The 21,479-nt window shown below is 39.1% G+C and overlaps 1 protein-coding gene across 1 annotated transcript in view; it reads right to left on the reverse strand.

Annotated features, from left to right (window-relative positions):
• LOC136866855 (dynein axonemal heavy chain 1-like) overlaps positions 1–21,479 on the reverse strand; it is a 197,192-nt gene that overhangs the window by 171,785 nt on the left and 3,928 nt on the right. Inside the window, exons 3-4 of the mRNA XM_068226866.1 lie at positions 13,154–13,282; positions 11,306–11,497 (exon numbers count right to left, since the gene is read on the reverse strand). Coding sequence (XP_068082967.1) covers positions 11,306–11,497; positions 13,154–13,282 — 321 coding nt within the window. The remainder of the gene's footprint in view (positions 1–11,305; positions 11,498–13,153; positions 13,283–21,479) is intronic.

Raw genomic sequence — 21,479 nt, forward strand, 5'->3', positions numbered from 1 at the left:
TGATTTTTTTTGTGATGAGATGAAGATTTCATTGAATTAAGAGTAAATAACAGAAATATTGTCAATTTAATTAATTGATTAAAATTCAGATTTTGGAAATTTAAGATAGGGTTTTCTCGAATAATAAGAGGATTAATTTATTAATGCGATTAAGTAAAATTTAGTTTCATATCTTTGCAGAATATAATTTTGGTGAAGAATTTCCAATGAACTCCGGCTGGGAAGAAACAATTCTTTTATTTCAAGATTCTGAGAATACTAAATGATTTTGGAAAGTGCTAATATTTTTTTAATAAATGTTAAAGCCCATTTTTCGTGTTTTTCATTTGTCATCAGTCCTTAGGTTATCCCTGCCCTTAAAATCTTTGCATTGCCTGAAAGCAAACGTTTCGCCTCTGGGACTCTCGCTCTCTGGCTGAGCTGCCCGGTAAAACGGGGGCAATATTTAGGCTAATTCCTCTCCATTGGAAATTTTAGGTTTCATCTTTGCCCAAACTGGAATTTCAAAATTCACTTGGAAAATAAAATTGTTGTGGCTAAGCACTTGTCGTGCCCTGTAATATTGGGAGCGGATTTCATGCCTTTTACTGGTCTGGTCCTCGACTTTCAGAGCAAGTCGTGCACCTTCAAATTTGCGAATAATTGTAAAATTCCTTTGCTAAAATGTAACTCTGTCTCATGTTCATCTGTTTCGCCTACCAAGGATGAGATGTTAGACCTTAGACATCTACCTGAGGAGCAGGCTGAAAGTATTCATAAGTTGTGTCAATCGTTTCCGGATGTATTTTCCAATACTCTTGGTGTTACTAACCTTATTGAATACAAGATTGAGGTTACGGACTCGATCCCAGTTAGATTTCCGCCTTATAGGCTGTCTCCGCCTAAAATGAAGGCTCTTAAAGAGATCATCGATCAGATGTTAAAGGACGGTATTATTCGACCCTCCAAGTCAGCTTATTCATCGCCCATTTTTCTGGTGCCGAAACCCCAAGGGGGCTTCAGGCCTGTGATTGACTATAGGGCTTTAAATCGGAAGGTGGTGTTACAATCTGTGCCTCTTCCCGACCTTCACTCTTGTTTTTCATGGGTTCGGAAAGCTAAGTTCTTTACCATCCTTGATTTCAATCAGGCGTACAATCAGATCCCTCTAGCTGAAGAATCAAAACATCTAACAGCTTTTGCCATGGATTGGAACTTGTATGAGTACAACCGTGTGCCTTTTGGGCTCCCCATGGGGGCAGCTGTGCTCACTAGACTGCAAGATAGGGTCTTTTCCGACATCAAGTTTGAATACTTGTATCACTATCTTGATGATGTCGTCTTATTTTCTGGGATCTTTGAGGAACATCTAGATCATCTAAAGGAAGTACTCAATCACCTTTGTAAGGCCGGGTCGACTGTGAAGTTATCCAAGGTAGCTTTTGCTAAACCTTCCATGTCATTCCTAGGGCATATTGTGTCACCCGATGGGGTTTCTATTGATCATTCTAGAACACAGGCCATCCGTGATTTCAAAGGTATTGCCAGGTTCATCGGCATGGTGAATTTCTTCAGAAAATTTATTCCTAACTTCGCTAACAGAGCGGCGCCCTTGAACTTACTCCATAAGAAAGGCGTCAAATTTGAATGGGGGCCTTCTCAACAAGCCGCTTTTTAAGACCTGAAATTAGCTCTCTGCAATGCCCCTGTCCTTACTATGCCTGATTTTTCAAAGAAATTCATCGTTCAAACCGACGCCTCGTCATCGGCGGTGGCTGCTGTGCTTCTTCAGGAAACTGAACTCGGAAGGCGACCCATCGCCTATGTGTCTAGGACACTATCGGCCCAAGAGACCAAGTATTCCATCTATGAACTTGAGGGTTTGGCTGTTTTATTTGCACTAGAGAAGTTCCGACCCTATCTGGAAGGTGTCAATTTCGACCTAGAAACTGATAATCATGCCTTAAGTTGGGTATTAGCTAGGCCGCGTCGTACTGGTCGTATAGGCCGCTGGGCCATCAGGTTTTCTGCATTCCAGTTTGATGTTAGGCATATCAGAGGATCCGAAAATGTTGTTGCGGATGGACTAAGCCGCATGTTTTCTCATGATGTGGAGACCACCGAACAGGAAGATAGTTCTTCTCTTCCCGTGCCCATACCTTCGGGTGTAAATGCCATTCTAACTGATGCCCCCATGTTGTTTAGGGATATTGAAAAATATCAACGTGAAGATCTTGTGCTGGCCCCTATTATTGAAACCCTTTCTTCTGGGGAACATGTCGTCCCTAAGGTGTTGAGGAACGGGGTTTTGTGTTGGCCGTCAAGGCATGACCAAAAGATGAAAGTAGTGGTTCCAGCTGTTCTTGTGCCTATGATCTTCAAGTATTATCATGAGACCCCATTAGGGAAGCATTTAGGGATCTTCAAAACTTGGGAAAAGATCCGAGAGATGTTCATTTGGAAAGGTATGGACGGCGAAATTCGAGAATTAGTAAAATCTTGTAAATCTTGTTTGCATAGTAAACCCACCTTGTCCACTAACCTAGGTCTATTTTCATCTCACCAAGCATCGTGCCCCATGGAACATCTCTATATAGACTATGTCGGACCCTTCCCCCAATCAAATTAATTCTAGTGTGTGTAGATGGTTTCACAAGATTTTCCTGGTTATTTCCGACTAAGCTGGCAACCGCTCAGTCCACCATTTCTTGTTTAAATACCATATTTGCTTCTTTTGGTCCCTGTCAATATATAGTTTCTGATAATGCTAATGCCTTTACATCCAACCTCTTCCGTATAAAGTCTGTTTTGATCTGTCTATATCACATGTAACTACTTCAGCGTATTATCCTCAACCATCTCTGGCTGAGCGGGTCAATCGTAATCTTAGATCGGCTCTCATAGCATTTCATCATGAAGATCATTCCAGGTGGGATACTTCCATACATTGGCTGGCGTTCGCTCTAAATTCGGCGGTTCATGAGTCCCAAAAGTTTACTCCAGCTTCTCTTATGTTAAAATTTGTTCCTAACACGCCGCTCTCTAACCTTTGGTCACTTAATGAGGTATTACCAGAGACAATAGATCCCGATAATATTAGAGATCTATGGAAGAATGCTAAGGCCAATCTTAAAGTGTCCCATGAAAAGGTTAGGGAAAGATATGATCGTGGAAGGAGGCCCACCAATTTAAAAGTTGGAGATCAAGTCAGGGTTAGAAACTTTGTTCCAGCGGGCAAGCTTGCCCCCAGATTTCATGGACCGTGCATTATATTAGATTTTTTGACGCCAGTTACATTATTGGTAAGCAATCCAACTATAGAAAGGATCTTTAGAGTGCACCTCTCCCAGGTAAAACCAGTGTAATTTCATTGTTAACTTTAGCCATCAACATTTAGCAGGAGTTTGAAGGTTATAGTTTTTATCTTTTTTATTTGAGGCCTTCTGCCCTGTTGTTTTATTTAATTATGAATATGACCTGTTATGTACGATCTTCCCCTCTGGTTTTCCTGCTGTCAATCCCTGCTGGCTATTACCAAGCCCCCATCCCCTGCATCTCTGCACTATTGGCACACAAGCACTTTCCACGGCGCCCACCCCTCTGCATCACCAAAAAAGATCGTACTCTCAATTCTCCAACAACAATTCTCTCTCGCCTAGATCTTACTGTTTCAGTGCCCTCTCAGCCGTTCTCCGCCGTACTGCAACACCTGGTGAGAGAAACAGAAGTGGGGTAAGGGCCCACTCCACTCCCATGAAGACTCCTTGTGAACGGCGTGCTGGAGTCCATCTCCCGGCAAAGGCTGCAGTGCGGTGACCCTACTGCCAACTCATCTGGGGACTGTACATATACTTCTAATCTGCGGCAGCCATCACCACGACTACCCCTCTCATAGTAGCGGGAGAGGTGTATCTCAGGGTACTTGAGAGGTCCGAGCGAACTCAACTGGGTATCGGCAGCAGCAGCAGGTCTTGCCATCAAATCTATCAACATGTATTTAACCGCTACAACAACAAGGACAATCTAAATCAGCATTTAATCATTTTTTCCACAAATAAACTTCCAAAGAAGACTTAGAAATTTTCTTCACCTGAAAATGTTTTCTCAAAATTCTTCTGTGTCACCCCAAGGAAGGACATTTGGGCTGGGAGGTACACCTCAATGCCGCGCATTCAAAATTAGTGCCTAAATGAACTCCTCTATCAATCAAAAGTGAATCTAATAACATGACAAGTTGGAACTTTAATCAGAAGATGACACCACTGAAAAATTAAGTAATTGTTTTGTTGTGAAGTTTCCTAAACTGAGTGAATTTCTCCTTGTTTTGTTTGCCATTCATCAAGAAGTTTGGACATTCTTCCACAGATGACACTACCAAAATACTATGATCATGCACCCTGGTGCAAAGTGTAAGAACTTATAACTTAAAGAAGTTTTGTATTCCTAGGTTATCCACTGATCTATGTTCATTTATTTTTGGGTTGGCAATACTTCCTTTTCTTTCCACCAGTTTTGAATCTAGCCAATCAGGAATTTTTGTAAATAATTTTCAACCAATCCCACATTTCTTGTTCACTTTGTGTTACCCAATAAAATTTATGAGGGTGTGTCCTGATTAGTCTTGAATGATCTCGAACCTTTTCTGAGGGTATATAAACTGCGGCTTTTCATGTTTCCTGGCCAATTGATCGTCATCTATCTGAGTGTGTGTGTTTAAGCAGGAGGCAGGCGGCCTCTTTCATCGGCAGCCAAAACATCTACAAGGTAATGGCCACATAATTCCATCTTTCTTGCTGTAGCCGCAAATTATTCCGAGGGGAAGGTCCGCACCTTGACTATGTAACCTTTTCTAAAATGTAACTTTTCTTTTGGCTAATGTAAAAACTTCATAAAATCTTTAATTATAAATTGGGGATAGAGAGTGAGTTACCCTCTCAAGCTCCCCTGAATCTTGGTTTGAGGAGACTACGTTTTGTAACTGTTTTCTTCCTTCCTTAATGTATTAATTCAATCTTTATTCGTGTCACCTCAGTAGCTTGGGATTAGCCCCTGTTTCATCGGCCAAGAGCCCGGTAGGTATTTAATTTTTCATTATCTGGAGCGCTGTGTTCGCCTCCATTCAGTTTGTGTTTCGGGCCGTTTACTTAACCTGTTCTTTTTTGCAATGGTCCTATAGGTTGAGTACGAGATACCCCTGTTTCAATTTGAAAGTTGGGCCATGGAAGGCCAGAGAATGTAAGATTTTTGATGTTGCCTCGAGTAGGCTGGAAGAAATGGAGAGCCTGTTACCTCTTTTCAAATTTTATAATTGTGAAGGGTGCCTCTGGAAGGCTTGATAATTGTAATTGAGGGAGCAAGTGCTCTTGATTTGGGGGATTTCTGCCCTTGACTTAATGGTTCCAAATTTTTAACTTAAATTGTGTAAACTGGATCCGGTATCTCTGACATTGTAAAATAGGGGCTTGAAGCCCAAAATTGTTAAAGTTCTGAATCTTGGATTTTCCTAGTCTTGTTTCAAGATTATTTTTGTACCTGATATATTGTTATATTCAGTCAGTGAAAAATATTGTTAAAGAAATATATTTTAAAGTTTTAACTCAACTTTGATATTGTAGATAGACCCATTCACCCAGGCACCTTCTTTAACCTCTTTTTGCTCCACGGGTATCCCCGGAATAATAATAATAATAATAATAATAATAATAATAATAATAATAATAATAATAATAATAATAATAATTGCGTGTGGCCTCCGGAGAGGCCTGGTTGATGAAGATATCACATACACCAAGTCCCCATGGCAGGGGAATTAACCATTACGGTTAAAATTCCCAACCCTGCTGGGAGTCGAACCTGGGACCCCTGGGATCCCTAGAACTAAAGGCCAACACGCTAACCATTTAACCACAGAGCCGGACAAAATGTACACTCGTGTCCTCATCCCCAGGTAGTGCAGCTCTTTTCAGGCATACCCCCGATGGAAGTGAGTTGCATGTATTATCTTAACCACAAACCAGCCCTCCTGTCATTCTTAAATTTCTGGCAGTACCGGGAATTGAACCCGGGCCCCTGAGGACGGCAGCTAATAGTGCTAACTGTTATGCTACGGAGGCGAACACGTCCTGTGACGATGCTACAGTACAAGTCTCATGAAGCACCATGTCAACCATTTTGGCCAGGATTGTTCCAGACTTGGCCATGCATACTCAGTTGTAGCATAACACAGCACAAGAGCAGAAATTGTCAGAATACATGAATGTACTCCTCACGTTGATCCAGTCTGCTTCTGGACAACGTTATATTGGCTGTCGCTCTCTACTTAGTGTTCAAGCGGTGTTGCTTGTAGGTGAGAACATGATCCAGAGTGACTCAAAGGTATATTGGAGTTTTGTAGTGCTCTACAGGTGTTCCTTCCTATGTGACCTAGAGAATTCCTGCAGTTTGTCTATTCCTCAGATAATAAGCAAAGGTATCAGTTTTGTAGGGGTTATATTTCATCTGAACTTCCCTGTAGAAGGCAATGAGTTCTTCCAGGTCATCAGTCAGCTTCTATTCAACCGTTGTAATTGAAAAAAAGGAAGGAAGAAAGAAAGAAAGAAAGAAAAGAAAATGGACAAAAATTAAACTAATAAAAGTTGAATGAAGCCCATGACCAAATCAGTCTATAAAGGGCCTTGAGATTACTAAGAAAATTGCTGCCCAGCCAGATGATCTACAGCAGGCCTGGCCAACACGTCAATCATAGCATTCATTTTGGTCCATCACTAAATGTTTTGTGAGTGAGAAATATTCAGATTCCTGAAAGAGAGACAGAAAATGGTTGGTGATCAGTAGGAAAACCTGAGACTAGACATGGTAAGCTAAGCTTTCCCAAGTAAGTTCCAAAGAAATAAAAAGCAAATTTGAATTTAATATTCTACTGAAATGTGTATGCAGTGAATTTGTAACAAGGAGTCTGGGTAAGCAGATAAGCAGAAAGAACTCAGATTTCCCTCATCACCTGTTTCAGTACGAGAAGAGAAAGGGCCACCCATTGACGCATGCGCCTTTACTTTCTTTCTGAGTGCCTAGCTACAGCAATTTTCAGACTATCTTTCCCTAGTAAGTTACCGTTCTCTAGATTGAAGAATAGTATGTTTTATGGCTATTTCACAAAAGATATCTCAACTTAATATAACATAAAGCTTCAAATATATATATCTTACATTATATATCGAGTATATCAATTGTGTAGTCCTAAATAAGATTTAGATTGTATTTAATGTGGACAATTAAACACAACAGGGGAAGTAACATTTATTTTTTTATAAGTTGCTTTATGTTGCACCGATACAAATAGGTCTTATAGCAACAATGGGACAAGAAAGGGCTAGAAGTGGGAAGGAAGCGGCCTTGGCCTTAATTAAAGTACAGCCCCAGTATTCACCTGGGGTGAAAAGTGGAAAACCGCAGAAAACCATCTTCAGGGCTGCCGACAGTGGGGTTCAAACCCACTATCTCGTGATTACTGGATACTGGCTGCACTTAAGAGACTGCAGCTAATGAGCTCGGTAGGAAGTAAAACTAAATAGAATAAAAGAGGTAGAAGGGATTTACAATAATTGTGAAAACTAATAAGAAAATTGCATATACTATTAAACAGACTTCAAAGCTTAACTGACAATGTCTGGATCTCACATCTCTCAAACAGGGGGTGGGGAACTTCACATAACTTCCATAAAATTTATGACAGACCTGCACTCATTAACAACAACAGAAAGAAACTGCAAGAATAATAAGGGGAGTTAAAAGATCTTTCAAAATATCACAACTCTTGAATTGCAAGACAGTTTTCTTATAATAACACCCAGAACTTCTATCAGATTTTTAAGAGGATTAAAGAGCTATCAAGCCCCCAGTAGGCCTACATGTTTTAAAGATAAAAATGGTAGAATTGGCCTAAACAATACCTACAACTGTGAAATACTAGTACAGCATTTGGATAAACTTATAAACGGCCCTGAACCAAACTATACATTGGAATTCCCAGATATAAATTAAAGTATAGAAGAAGATATTCCACCCGCTGTGGGTTTTTTTTTTTTTTTTGGTTTAAGTCGCAATGACACGGATAGGTCTTATGGCGGCGACGGGATAGGAAAGGCCTAGGAATGGGAAGGAAGCAGCCGTGGCCTTAATTAAGGTACAGCTCCAGCATTTGCCTGGTATGAAAATGGGAAACCAAGGAAAACCATCTTCAGGGCTGTCGACAGTAGGGTTCGAACCCACTATTTCCCAATTACTGGATACAGACCGCACTTATGTGACTGCAGCTAACAAGCTTGGTAGGAAATGAAACTAAATAGAATGAAAGAGGTAGAAGGGATTTACAATAATTGTGAAAGCTAATAAGAAAACTGCATATACTATTAAACAGATTTCAGAGCTGAACTGACAATGTCTGAATCCCACATCTCTCAAACAGGGGGTGAGGAACTTCACATAACTTCCATAAAATTTTTGATAGACCTGCACTCATCAACATCAACAGAAACACACTGCAAGAATAATAAGGGGAGTTAAAAGATCTGTCAAAATATCACAACTCTTGAATTGCAAGACAGTTTTCTTATAAATAACACCCAGAACTTCTATCAGATTTTTAAAAATGAAAATGACAGAATATTGGCCTAACAATACCTACAACTGTGAAATACTAATAAAGCATTTTGATAAACTTGTAAACGGCCCTGAACCAAACTATACATTGGAATTCCCAGATATAAATTAAAATATAGAAAAAGATATTCCACCCTCTGTTGAAGAAGTTAAAGAAATAATTACCAGCCTAAAAAAAAAAAAGGCTAGGGGAGAGAACTCTATAATAGCTGAACTTCTGAAATGGTCTCAACCGAAAATCATTCAAGAGCTACAGTTACTCTTTGAAGTTTTTGGAGGAATGAGAAGATTCCAGAAGAATGATAATTGGCCCTCATACACCAATTACATTTTAAAAAATGACAAGAAAAATGTTGATAACTATCCCTGCTGCAAATTGCCTACAAGGTAATCTCAAAAATCTTGCTGAACAGAGCAGGAACAACATTTGAATAGCAATTAGGTGAATATCAGAGTGGATTTCAAAAAGGTGGATCTTGCTCAGAACAAATACTTAATTTAAAATTAGTAATTTGTCATAGATAAATGAACTCCAAGGGCATAGCAGTGGCATTTGTGGATTATTTTATCTAAGGTTTCCCTATCAACAGAAACAAAGGTTTTCTTAAAATCTGCAATTATAAAGTTCATTACTTTTAATGTATCTGTGGTATGAAAACCAAGGACTAGAATTCTAGTGATGTACGGTACACATAAACTAGAGCCTAGATGTCGCTACAACAGCTGCTACTGCTATAAAAGGGAAATGAAGGCATGATGTCATTCAGTGGTATGGGATACAGTACCAGCAGAATGGGTGGAACAAGGGAACTTTCTGTCTTCAAACATGGAATGGTTGCTGGTTGCCACATCAGTAAGCCATTTCCACCTTTCTTCAACTTGTCCAAGTCAAGTGTCCGGTGCATGATTGTGAAGTGGACATGAGAAGGCACAGCCATAACAAAACCACAGCCAAGTTCGTCATGTGTATTGACTGACAGGGACCAATGAGCACTGAAGAAGGTGCTAAGGGAAAATAGCATGACATCATGTGATACCATTACCCATTAACTAGCTAGCACCTGGCAACTAGCAACTGGCTAACAGTATAACTCTACATCAGGAGATAAGAGAAGTAGGGTTCAAGGCTCAAGCATCCATCCATAAACCACACTTTTCACCAGTGAACATTGAGCACCACATTCTATGCTGCATAAATAATGGTCTGCCGTTTCTCAAAATGTTCAAGTGACTAGTAGACAGTCTCTCCAGCAGAGTTCAAGCCGTGCTAATTTTCACTACTGGGCGGTTTATCTGAGGAATGCTTAAAGGGTAGTTTTGAGTAGGTGTTTGGATACCTTGATCAGATAGTGTAAATGTTCATTTTAATAATGGTAGAAAATTGATATTCTGGTCTTATATATAAACACAAACTTTTCTTGAATGATGGAATACACTGAGTGGCCAAAATTCATGAGAAGGGGTGTCCCATTAGAAAATGTGCTGTGTATGGCCCCTGAGCATTGCAGTTAGCTGCGGCATAGCTGAGCAGTGTCATGAAGATGGCACCACGTCGTGAGTTAACCAACTTTGAATGTGGAATAATCATTGGTGCATGGGTCATAGCATTGCAGAAATTACATGCAAATTCAGATTTCTGAGGTCAACAGTGTTGAGGGTGGATCTTCAATATCGCAGAGAGAATGTTACTACCCACGTAAAGCGCCGCATAGGAAGACCACAGGTGTTTAACGAACCCACATCACGTTGCCTCCGCAGAACCACACTGGGCGCTCAACGGCTACTGTGAGTCAGATCACCGCCCAGTTGAATGTTGGCAGTCAGGAACCCATTTCTACCAGGAGTGTAAGGAGGCAAATGCACCGCATAGGCTTCACCAGCCGATGACCAACGCATGTCCCTTTGCTGACACCTCAATACAGAGCTCGACGATGTGCATGGGCCTGCGAACATCGGCAACAGACAATGGAACAGTGGCGGTATGTGGTATGGTCCAGTGAATCCCAGTTCCAGTAGTACTGAGCTGATGGGCGCATGAAAGTGTGGCGTAAGCTCCATGAAGCTATGGAACCTGCGTGTCAACAAGGTTGTGTCCAGGCAGGAGGTAGCCCAGTTCTGGTCTGGGCAGCATTCTCATGGTTGCAATTAGGCCCCATTGTCTGGCTGCAGGGAGCACTGACAACAGGTGCGCGTTATGTGGACATTCTTTCAGACCGTCTGCATCCCTTTCTGGCCCCAGAGTACCCTGATGGAGGTGCCATGTTTCAACAGGACAATGCTCCATGTCATTGCTCTGTGGTGACACGCAGGTGGTTGGAGGAGCACTCCAGTGAAGTTACAACAATGGATTGGCCCTCCAGATCCCCTGATCTTTATCCAACCAAGCATTTATGGGATGCTGTCGATGCTGGTATTGCTCCATGAATCCCGCACCAACTACATAAGACCAATTGTGGGAAGCAGTGCAAGGTGCGTCGGTTCAGATCCTTCCAGAACAATTCCAACACCTTGTAGAGTCAATGCCTCACCATATTGCTGCCGTTTTGAGGGCTCACAGGGGAGCAACTCCTCATTAATATCACATCCAGTGTCTTCCCCTGAGTTTTGGCTAGTCAGTGTATATTACTCTCTCATTCCACCAAACATTAAACAAAGAAGAACTACTTACCTGTCTCTTTGTAAGGTGTAACCTCCATTTCCATACCTTCCCATTCTTTCTGCATTTTCTCTAAAGTTTGCTGAATTGAATATTCCTTACTGGCAGTTTCTGCAATTTGAGTTATCACGTCTACATAGTCCTGGACACCCAACGAAAGACAGTGGTTAAAAGTTAAGAATGGGGATGGATCCACACGTACACCTGAAAGCGAAAAATATTTATTTTATTTGTCTAACTTTATGTATTTGTGGTTAACAACTTTCACTTGAGTGGAGGGAGTGCTGATTCCTCCACATGGTGCCCTTGGATAGGCATAGTTAACTGTGTTGCCTGTACTGAACTGAACGTCAGCTCTTGGTTGCCAGACTATCACTTGTGATCTTCTGGCTAATGGTACTCAAAACTAACGATACTAGCTATTTTCAGAGACAATCTGCAAGGCCCTTGGGAATTGTTCTGAGAGTCCTTCAAATCAACATTGAAGGAATCAATAAATCTAAAAGTGACTACTTTTCCAAGCTGAAAATAATGTTGATGTAATATGCATTCAGGAACTCATGCTTCCGATCAATCTCAGCTTTGTTCAAGAGGAAACATCCCTTGATACAAGTTACTGGGAGCTACTTATCATCAGTTTTATGGAACTGCAACCTTTGTTCAAAATTCCATCACCTGCTCTTATTTAGTCTCAGCTATTTCTGATGCAGACATTTTCAACATCACTACAAAAGTTAATGATGTGTCAATCATAAACATTTATAAACCTCCAGGCATTCAGTGGCCTGACAGTGTTCTTCAAACAGTCTCTCACCCATCCATCTATATGGGTGATTTCAATAATCATCATACTCTGTGGGGTTATAGAGATAACGATCAGTGTGGAGAAAAACTTATAGAGTGGGCAGAGCTTTGTAACATGCAACTGATTTTCAATCCAAAAGAATAATGTACATTCAAGTCAGGAAGATGAGATTCAGAAACATATCCTGATTTGTGCTTTACTTCATATGATCATCAGGGATCCAGCTTACCTGTGTTTCGTTAAGTTCTTATGAACATTCCACACAGTCAACATTGACCTGTCCGTCTGAAAATTGGCATGCAGATCCCCATTATAAGATCACCACTCCCTTATCGAAACTTCAGTAAAGCTACAGTAGCTGGGAGAGCTACTCAGCTGATCTTGACAGTACCATATGATGGTTTCCACCTAAGGTTAGTAACTACTCTAGGTCTGCAAAAGCTATTCTAGCATGCGCTAAAAGACATATTCCCTGTAGAGTGAGAAAGGACTTTATTCCAGGCTGGGATGAGGCTTGTGAAGTACTTTATGAGGATTTCCAGAACTGTTATCTGACATGTTACTTACGCATTTATTACAAAAATATGTTCTCTTTCATTTAGAATTTTCTTTACGGAACAGCAGTTGAGGGGTATTACTAATAGACTCAGACATCGCCTTCGAATGTCGATGAGAGAACTCGCTAGTGGACATAGCGAGGAAACGATACCAAAGATAATTGATTGCATGCAACATAATCGCTGGGGTGCATAAATATCTGTAACGGAAGAAAGTGTGCTCACTTAATCGCTCGTAATAACGGATGCATCAGTGATTGGGTTCTCGCTGTAACCGAAGGATAATACACAGTTTAATATAACAATTTTAAAGGGCCAGCAAAACATTGTCGGTATAACGGGGGTGTTTCTCGTTATATGCCGTACTCGCTATAGCAGACTTCTTATATACCATGAATTTTTTTCACCTTGTTATAATCTGAAAATTTACTTTGTTGAGTTTTAATAACAAAATGTAAAAATTGAGTAAATTCTTGGCAACTATTTACATAAGCTTACCTGTCAGTTCAAACACTTGATTCCAGTGCCTCTGTTTCATTCCAGGACTCCTCAATCCTTGTATCAGAGGAATCATAGGTCGGAATTCTTCAATCTCATTTTTGACCTGCTCTGCCAGTTCATAAGCAGCTACAGAAAGAATAAGAACAATATGAACAATAATTGATCATTGAATTACTAAATATGAAAGAAATACTCATACTAATCCTAATATTCAAGGGATCTTGATAGGCCCCTTAGATTCATTATTGTATGATTGATGCAAGCAATCAGTCTCACTACTTTCATACCTGTAACTTCTAACTTACAAATCAGATATCCCGAGTGCACCCAGCTTTCACACCCATACAGCATAGTTGGTCTGTAACAGACCAGTGTAAAGATAGTTTTATCTGGGAGCTGACTTCTTTCTTGCAGAATACAGTTGATCACAACTCCAAGCTCACTGCATTAGCTTTGCTGCATCTTGATTCAATCTCACTTACTATATTATCATCCTTGGAGAACCATCATCATCATCATCACCATCATCTTGAACCATCTCCAGTTGCTCAAGTGTGGTAAATGAGTCCCCTCAATCTCATCTTGTCTTCGTATCGCTCTTCTTCCATTAGGCTCAATCATGAACTCTCAGCAATATGCCATTCTTGACTAGAACTATCTGCTTCTTCCGTGGCCTTCCCACAAGTCGTCTTCCTTTTAATTTTCTGTCATATTCCTTCTTTGCACTTCTGATTACTAGCATCCTCTTCATGTGATCAAACCACTTCAATCTTGATACCTGGATTTTATTAAGGAGTGAATCATCTATTCCTACTTCTTCTCTAAATCTTCTCATTTCTGATCTTGTCTTTCTTGATTTTCTGAATCATAGTATGGAGGAACTTCATTTCAGCTGCCTGGAGTTTAAAGTTATCTCTATTGGTCAGGGTTGTGGTTTTGAAATTGTATGTAAGAATTGGTGTATAATAGGACTTGTACAATGTCATCTTTGTTTCCATTGGTATTTGCTCATCCTACAGTAGATGTCTTACTTGGTGGTAAAATTGTGTTGCCTTATTAATTCAGTTGTTTACCTCATGTTTTGCTAGGTTATTGTTTGATAAAGGGCTGCCCATCATCATCATATGCAGTTTCCAGCTGCTGGTCAGGTTTGCTTGGAACATAAACCTCTCCACCTCCTCTTGTCTCCCCACTACTTCTTCCTCTTCACTCTTACCAAATCCTCTCTTCTTCTCTACACACACTCTTCCACTCCTTTTATCCACCTATCTTTTGGTCTTCCTCTTGGTCATTTTCCTGTTATCTCCATTCTGTGTATCCTCCCAGGTAGCCTTTCCTCTGACATTTTCTTCATGTCTCCATACCATGATGCCTCTATCGTGTTCTGTAGTGGCTCTTCTTTTACTATTCATTTCTCATCTTGAAATTTGGAACACTATCCAGCTTGGCTTCATTTAGAGTGACTAATGGTTCTGCTCCCTCCTTATTCACTGCCATCACCACTGTTTTGGTCTTACTGATGTTTAACCATTGTTCTTAAACTCCTCATTCCAGCTTTTCAGTCTCACTCCCAATTTCTCTTCTGATTCATTCCAGATTGCAACATCATCTGCAAATGTGAAGGCTTTAATATCCCCATGCTCTTTTCTTTTAATAGATTTCATTATCATATCCATCACAATGTTAAATAGAAGTAGTGACAATGAGCTACCCTGCTGCATTCTTTTCTTGGTTTCAAACTTGTCCAACAAACCACACCCTACTTGAACACAACTCCTGTCCCCATTGTACAACATTTTCACTTTATCTATGAGGCTGTCTCACACCTGAAGTTCTTTCATACATTGTCAAATTCTTTCCCTTAGTACACTGTCGTCAGCTTTCTCAAAATCCAAAAATATTAGAAATAAGGGCTTGTTCTTCTCCCAGTGTTTTACATTAGCTTCCTAATTGCGAAGATTAAGTCTGTAGTTCATCTTCCATGTCTAAAACCGTACTGTTCTTCCTCCGGAATTGGTTCAACAGTATCTCTGATTCTGTTCTCTATTGTTTTTCCAATATTTTCAGAACATGACAAAGTAGTGTAATACCACTATAGTTAGTGCATTTTCACCTGCTTCCTTTTTTGAACAGAGGTACAATGATGCCCATCTTCCAATCCTGTGGGATAGTGTTTTCCTCTCTTATTTTGTTGAACAGTCTGCAAACCTACAACCATTGGATTGCTGGAATTCCTGCTGCTCTAAACATATTTGCACTCAGTTTGTCTATGCCCACTGATTTTCTTTCCTTCATGCCCTTGAGCACCTTTTCAACCTCCAACTATGTGACTGATGGTTCAGACTCAGTTCCTTGACTTGACTCTTCTCTGTCCATTATGTTTTCTATATCCCCATTCAGCAGCTTTTCCAAGTATATCTTGAGTTCTTGTCTTATTTCTCCCTCTTCTTGTTCCAGAGTTCCCGTTCCAATTTTGTATTCCCAACCTGACATTCAGTTTTCTTAGTTTTCTTTGCTACTAATATCAGTTTATTCCTGGAAATGCTGATTTATCATATTACATTCACTGCATCTATTTTCAAGTTCCAAGGTATTATACTGCAGGCTTTCAGCACAGTCTGCCATTAACACCAAGTCAAAACCCTCCCTGCCACTTTATACCTTTCAGTAGATGATCCATGCAAACTATGACCAACAAATGTGCTTTCTTCTTCTTCTTCTTCTTCTTCTTCTTCTTCTTCTTCTTCTTATTATTATTATTATTATTATTATTATTATTATTATTATTATTATTATTATTATTATTATTATTATTATTATTATTATTATTATTATTATTATTATTATTATTATTATTCCTGATACGTTTCTGCATATGCAGGTCATTCACAGAGCCTCTTCTAATCTTCTCTTTTTTCCCCACAGTCTATCGTTCATCACTGTCTCCCATTGTAGTCCTCTCCGATTTATGTCATCCTCCACCTGATCCCTCCATCTTGTTCATAGTTTTCCAATTGGTCTTTTTCCAGATTCTGTCCATTCCAGAGCTCTTCTTCGTAATCTTTCTTGTCCCATTCTTTTGACATGGCCAAACCATGTCGGCCTATTTCTCTTCAGAGTTTATTTTAGGGGGTTGATCTGTAGCCTTGTCTAACCCCAGTAATTACCTTGAACTAAGAACTTATTCAGCCATCAATTCTCACTGCAGCCCAACTGTCAACACAAATACCTTTGATTCCTTTTAATTATCTACCCTTAATTCCATAATACCTTGGTACTCTGTCTTATGCCTTCTCTAGATCTATGGAACGTAAACATAGCTCTTGTAGGATTTTTCAATGACCTGGTGTATACTGAAAATCTGGTACTGAAAGCCCTCCTGTGGTCTGAAACCTCACTAGTTTTCATTCAACTTACTCTAAACCATTGATCAGAACCTCCTTTCCAAAATACCAGGTATACCAATGAATGAGATACCTTGATAGTTATTACAATCCTTCTACTTGTTCATCCTGATTATAATATCACCCAATTCTTTATAAAACTTGTCAATTTCATCCTCATCTGCACCTTCACATGGTGAATACAGTGAGACAATTTTTGACCAATTCCCCCAACCCTATATCATTCATTCATTTACATAGTGTTGCACGTAATACTATTCCTGACAAAAAGTATTACCCCACACTCTGTCATTCCTTTGATAACAGCTGTTAAGAACACACTATGATCAATTCAATCAATCATTTACCACTGATCTGCATTTAGGGCTGTTGCTCAGATATCAGATTCTCTATCAGCTGTTTACCTACACTTTACTTAAATGATTTCAAAAAAGGTGGGAATTTATTGAAACTCTCCCTTGATAAATTATTCCGGTACCTAATTTCTCTTCCCATAAATGAATATTGGACTCATTTTTTTCTCTTAAATTCCAATTTCATCTCTATATTATGAACTTTCCTACTTTTAAAAACTTCACTCAAGCATATTAGTTTACTAATGTCACCCCATGCTGCCTCCCCACTGACAGTTCAGAAGATATCACTTAGATGAGGACCTCACACCTTCTTACTCCTAAATCTTCCCAGAACAAAGATTTCTGTAACACTATGCTTTTGTTGGAAATAATCCAGAACAAACTGTGCTGCTTTCCTTTGTGTATTTTTCAGTTCTTAAATTAAATAACCCTGGGGAGGATCCCTTATACTGGAACCATACTCAAACTGGAGTCTTACCAGTGACTTATATGCCCTCTCTTTTACATCCTTACCCTTACTCATCAAGTCTATAAAGGTAATTACTATATTATTCTTATATTCCCAGCTCTTTTCTATGATCTCTTTCAGAATAAAAATGGATTCCACTGTTGACTTTCCACTTCCAAATCCAAATTGTCCCTTTTGTAACTGACTTTCCACCTTTTCTTTAATTCTTCTTTCCAATACCCATTGCATTATCTTGGCAATATGGGAGATAATGGTGATTTCTCAATAGTTACTGCACATCTTCTTATGTCATTTCTCAAATATTGGTATTATAACCCCTTTTTCCCAATATTCGGGCACTTTTTTCTCTCTCCATGCACATTTGAGTATTCTGTTAGTCTACAGGAATCCTGCTGGTCCTGTAACCTTGATCATTTCTATGGCTACTTCATCTGTTCCTACAGCTTTTCCCATCTTCAGCTTTTTAACTGCCCATTCCACCTCTGTCATTATAATGGCTGACTCCCTCTCTGTTACTCCTTCTGTTCCAATTGCTTGGATACCTTCTCCAAATGTCTGGTTTCTCATGTTCAGCAGTTCACTGAAATATTATTTCCATCTGTTCATTATTTCTTCTGGTTTTCTCAGTATTACTCCTTCTTTATTCTTCACAAACCCTGTGTTCACCGTTTCATTTCTACAGTGTCTTATAATTCCATATAAACATTTTTTCTCACAGTTCAAATCTTCCTTTACTTTCTGGGTGAATGTTTCCAAACTTCTCTTTGGCAAATACTTTTTAAAAACTCTTTTTTGCTTCTTTGTATCTCACTCTACTTTCTTCAGACCTGTATTTTCCAATCCTTGCAAGTTTTATTTTATCTTTCACTCTAACATTTCACTATGCTGTCTCTTTCTCTCTTACATTTCCTGATATTCTGCCACATGTTTTCTATGCATACATTATAAATACACTCTTAAAATTATTCCATTCCTGTTCAACATGGTTAAAATCTGTCCTTGGTATCAGTTTTTATATTTCTTTCCTAAACTCCTCCTGAAACACCATTTCCTCCAATCTCCAGACCTTAATCCTTTTCTCTCTCTCTCTCTCTCTCTCTCCCTCTCTTTTCTGATAGTTTTGTGTGACCTTATCACTTTGAACTTTGCTACTTTGCTCTATAGTCACCCCCAAAAGGCTTCTTTGGGCATAGCTGTAACATCCATAAGATCTTTTCAATGTCCTTTTCCACTAAAATGTAGTCAATTAATGTTTTCATTGTTTTGTCTCACCATCTGTACCTGGTAATCTTCTGGATATTTTTCTTCCTGTACCATGCGTTTTCTATTATTAGTTGGTTCCTCTTCCCACTTGTCCATTCAGATTTCCCATTATCATTACATCCTTGTCTTCTATGTATTTATCCATTTCTGCAAGAAATTGTTCTTGTTCTCTTCTTTATTTCCAGTTTGAGGAGCATGTACTTAGAAAAGATTTCATATTCTTCTCAAGCTGTATACTTGCTATGATCATTCTATCATTTGTCTTCTTCACCCACTCCACATATTCCACGACATCCTTTCTCATGACTTTTCCTACTCCATTTATTGCATCCTGTCCTCCACAGTAAAACAGTCTGTACACTTCTTTCATTTTTCTTTCCCCTCTTCCTCTCCACTTTGTTTAACTAAGACCAAGGATGGCTTACTACAACCCCTTAATACCCTGTAACCCTTATTTACAACCTTGTAAATGTTTCCTTATACTAATACCTATGTACTTATAGCATTCCCTATAAAGTGCATTCACTCCACCAACACAATAATTAAACCTGAGGGGACCCTCTTTTCAAACCTATTTATCAGCTTACCATTATCTGCCATCCATCTCACAACTTATACGCAAGAAAATTTTAAAAAATCACTCTTTTTTTCTACCTCTGAGAATAGCTCAAAATGGGTCTTGGAAGCTACAAAAAATAATATTATAGATAATTTCAATGACTTTTTCTGTGAGTGCTATTAGAATTAGGAAAATATTCTTTACATTATCTTGATTGTGATGCTTTTCTACATCTATCTGAAAATTTTCAAAAGTTTTAAAAATGACAAGTTCATTTTTTGCAGTATTCATTTAAATTGACATGTCCCATACATTAGTACTGGTACAAAATAGGTAAAACATATAATACCTTTGCTTTCCTGGAATACATCCTTGCTTCAGATCAGGCTTCTATCACTTTGACAAAATATACTGTACTAGCAAGATACCCGTACTTCGCTACGGTATTATACTGAAATTTATAATTGAATGCTTATTGTTTTAGATATATAATTCGCCGAAATTCGCGATCTGACTCGTTTTCGGCGAGAATCCACCAAAATTCCCGATCTGACTCGTTTTCTATTAGATTACGGCAGGTTTCCTCCCATTTTTCAATCTTCCTTTCCAGCAATCGATTTCGTACTTCCCGGGCTATGCTCAGGTATTCCTCCCGGTCAGTTGGGTCCCTAAATCTTTGCCATATTTTCCTATAATCATTTTTAAGATGGATAAAATCCTTCAGGAGAACCGGCGTGGTGTAATATTGGGTGCTTTGGCGGCACTAAACCCGCGGCCGGACTGCATTCTTAGTCATTACCAGTCCAGGAGCCGTTTCCAGCGCAGTCCGCACAACTGACGACAGTCCGGAACATTATTATTATTATTATTAATATTATTATTATGTGTTGCTGTAATGGCTGATGACAGGGAAAACCGGAGTATCCGGAGAAAAACCTGTCCCGCCTCCGTTTTGTCCAGCACGAATGACACATGTAGTGACCGGGATTTGAACCACGGAACCCAGCTGTGAGAGGCCGGCGCGCTGCCGCCTGAGCAACGGAGGATCCTTATAAGTACATTAAGAACAGTAAAATCAATTGGTCTCACCTCCTTCTACACCCCACCACCGTTAAGTTTATTTACCGCCACCCCCCACCCAAAAAAATAATTAAAAGAAGGCGTGTTTCTTTATGTTTAAAGGAGATTCCAAACACCAATGTTCACGTCTATTACCTTCAGTTTTGAGATATAAGTATCCCTATAAAAATAATTTACACTTCATTTCACACTACTCCCCCCCACCTAAGTGAATTTTTCCGCAAAAACAATACTTGTTTCTTTAATCGTAAAGGATCTTCTAAATACCAATTATCACGTCTCTAACTTCTTCAATTTTTGATTTATGTGTCCTCATGAAAGGATTTCAACTCCTTAAATTCCCGCCCCCAAGATGGTTCCCCCCCACCAAACGCGTTTTTCTTTGTTTTCAAAGGAGATCCAAATACGAATTTTGACATCTGTAACAACTTTAGTTTTTATTAGATGTATGTATTCTCATACAATTAAGTCAATTATTTTTTCAATTCTTTCACCCCCCCCATAATGTATTTTCCAAGAATACGTGTTTCTTTACTTTTAAAGCAGATTGCAAATATCAAATTTCACGTCCGTAACATCTTCATTTTTGAGATATCAGTAGCCTATTTAAAAGAATTCAACACCATTTTTAGAAACATTTACAACCCCCCTCCAGCCAAGTGGTATTTCCGAAAACTATAAATACACGTTTCTTTATGTTTAATAGAGATAAAATATCCATAATATCCATTTTTCACTTCTGTAACATGTTACTTTTTTTAGACATACTGTAAAAATTCTCATTTTAAAATGTCACCCCTTTTGAGTTCCCCTTAAAAGGAGTTTCCAAAAACAAATCACCTATGTTTCTTTACATTTACATGAGATTCCAAACACCCACTGTTTACGACTGTAACATTTTACGTTTCCAAGATATTCTGGAGATATAGTCTTTCAAAAAATTCACCCCAATTTGTCACTTCTGTTTAACCGCCACTAATTGGATTTTCCAAAAACTAAAATATACGTGTTTCTTTGTTTTTAAAGAAGACCCCATATACAAATTTTCAGTTCTGTAATATCTTCTGTTTCTGAGATATATGTATCCTCATTAAAGGCATTCAGCCCATTTTTCACCCTTTTACACCCCTCCTATTGGGATTTTCCGAAAACAAAAGAATACGTGTTCCTTTATTTTAAAGGAGATTCTAAC

The sequence above is a fragment of the Anabrus simplex genome, chromosome 3, assembly GCF_040414725.1.
Source record: "Anabrus simplex isolate iqAnaSimp1 chromosome 3, ASM4041472v1, whole genome shotgun sequence".
Lineage (NCBI taxonomy): Eukaryota > Metazoa > Arthropoda > Insecta > Orthoptera > Tettigoniidae > Anabrus > Anabrus simplex.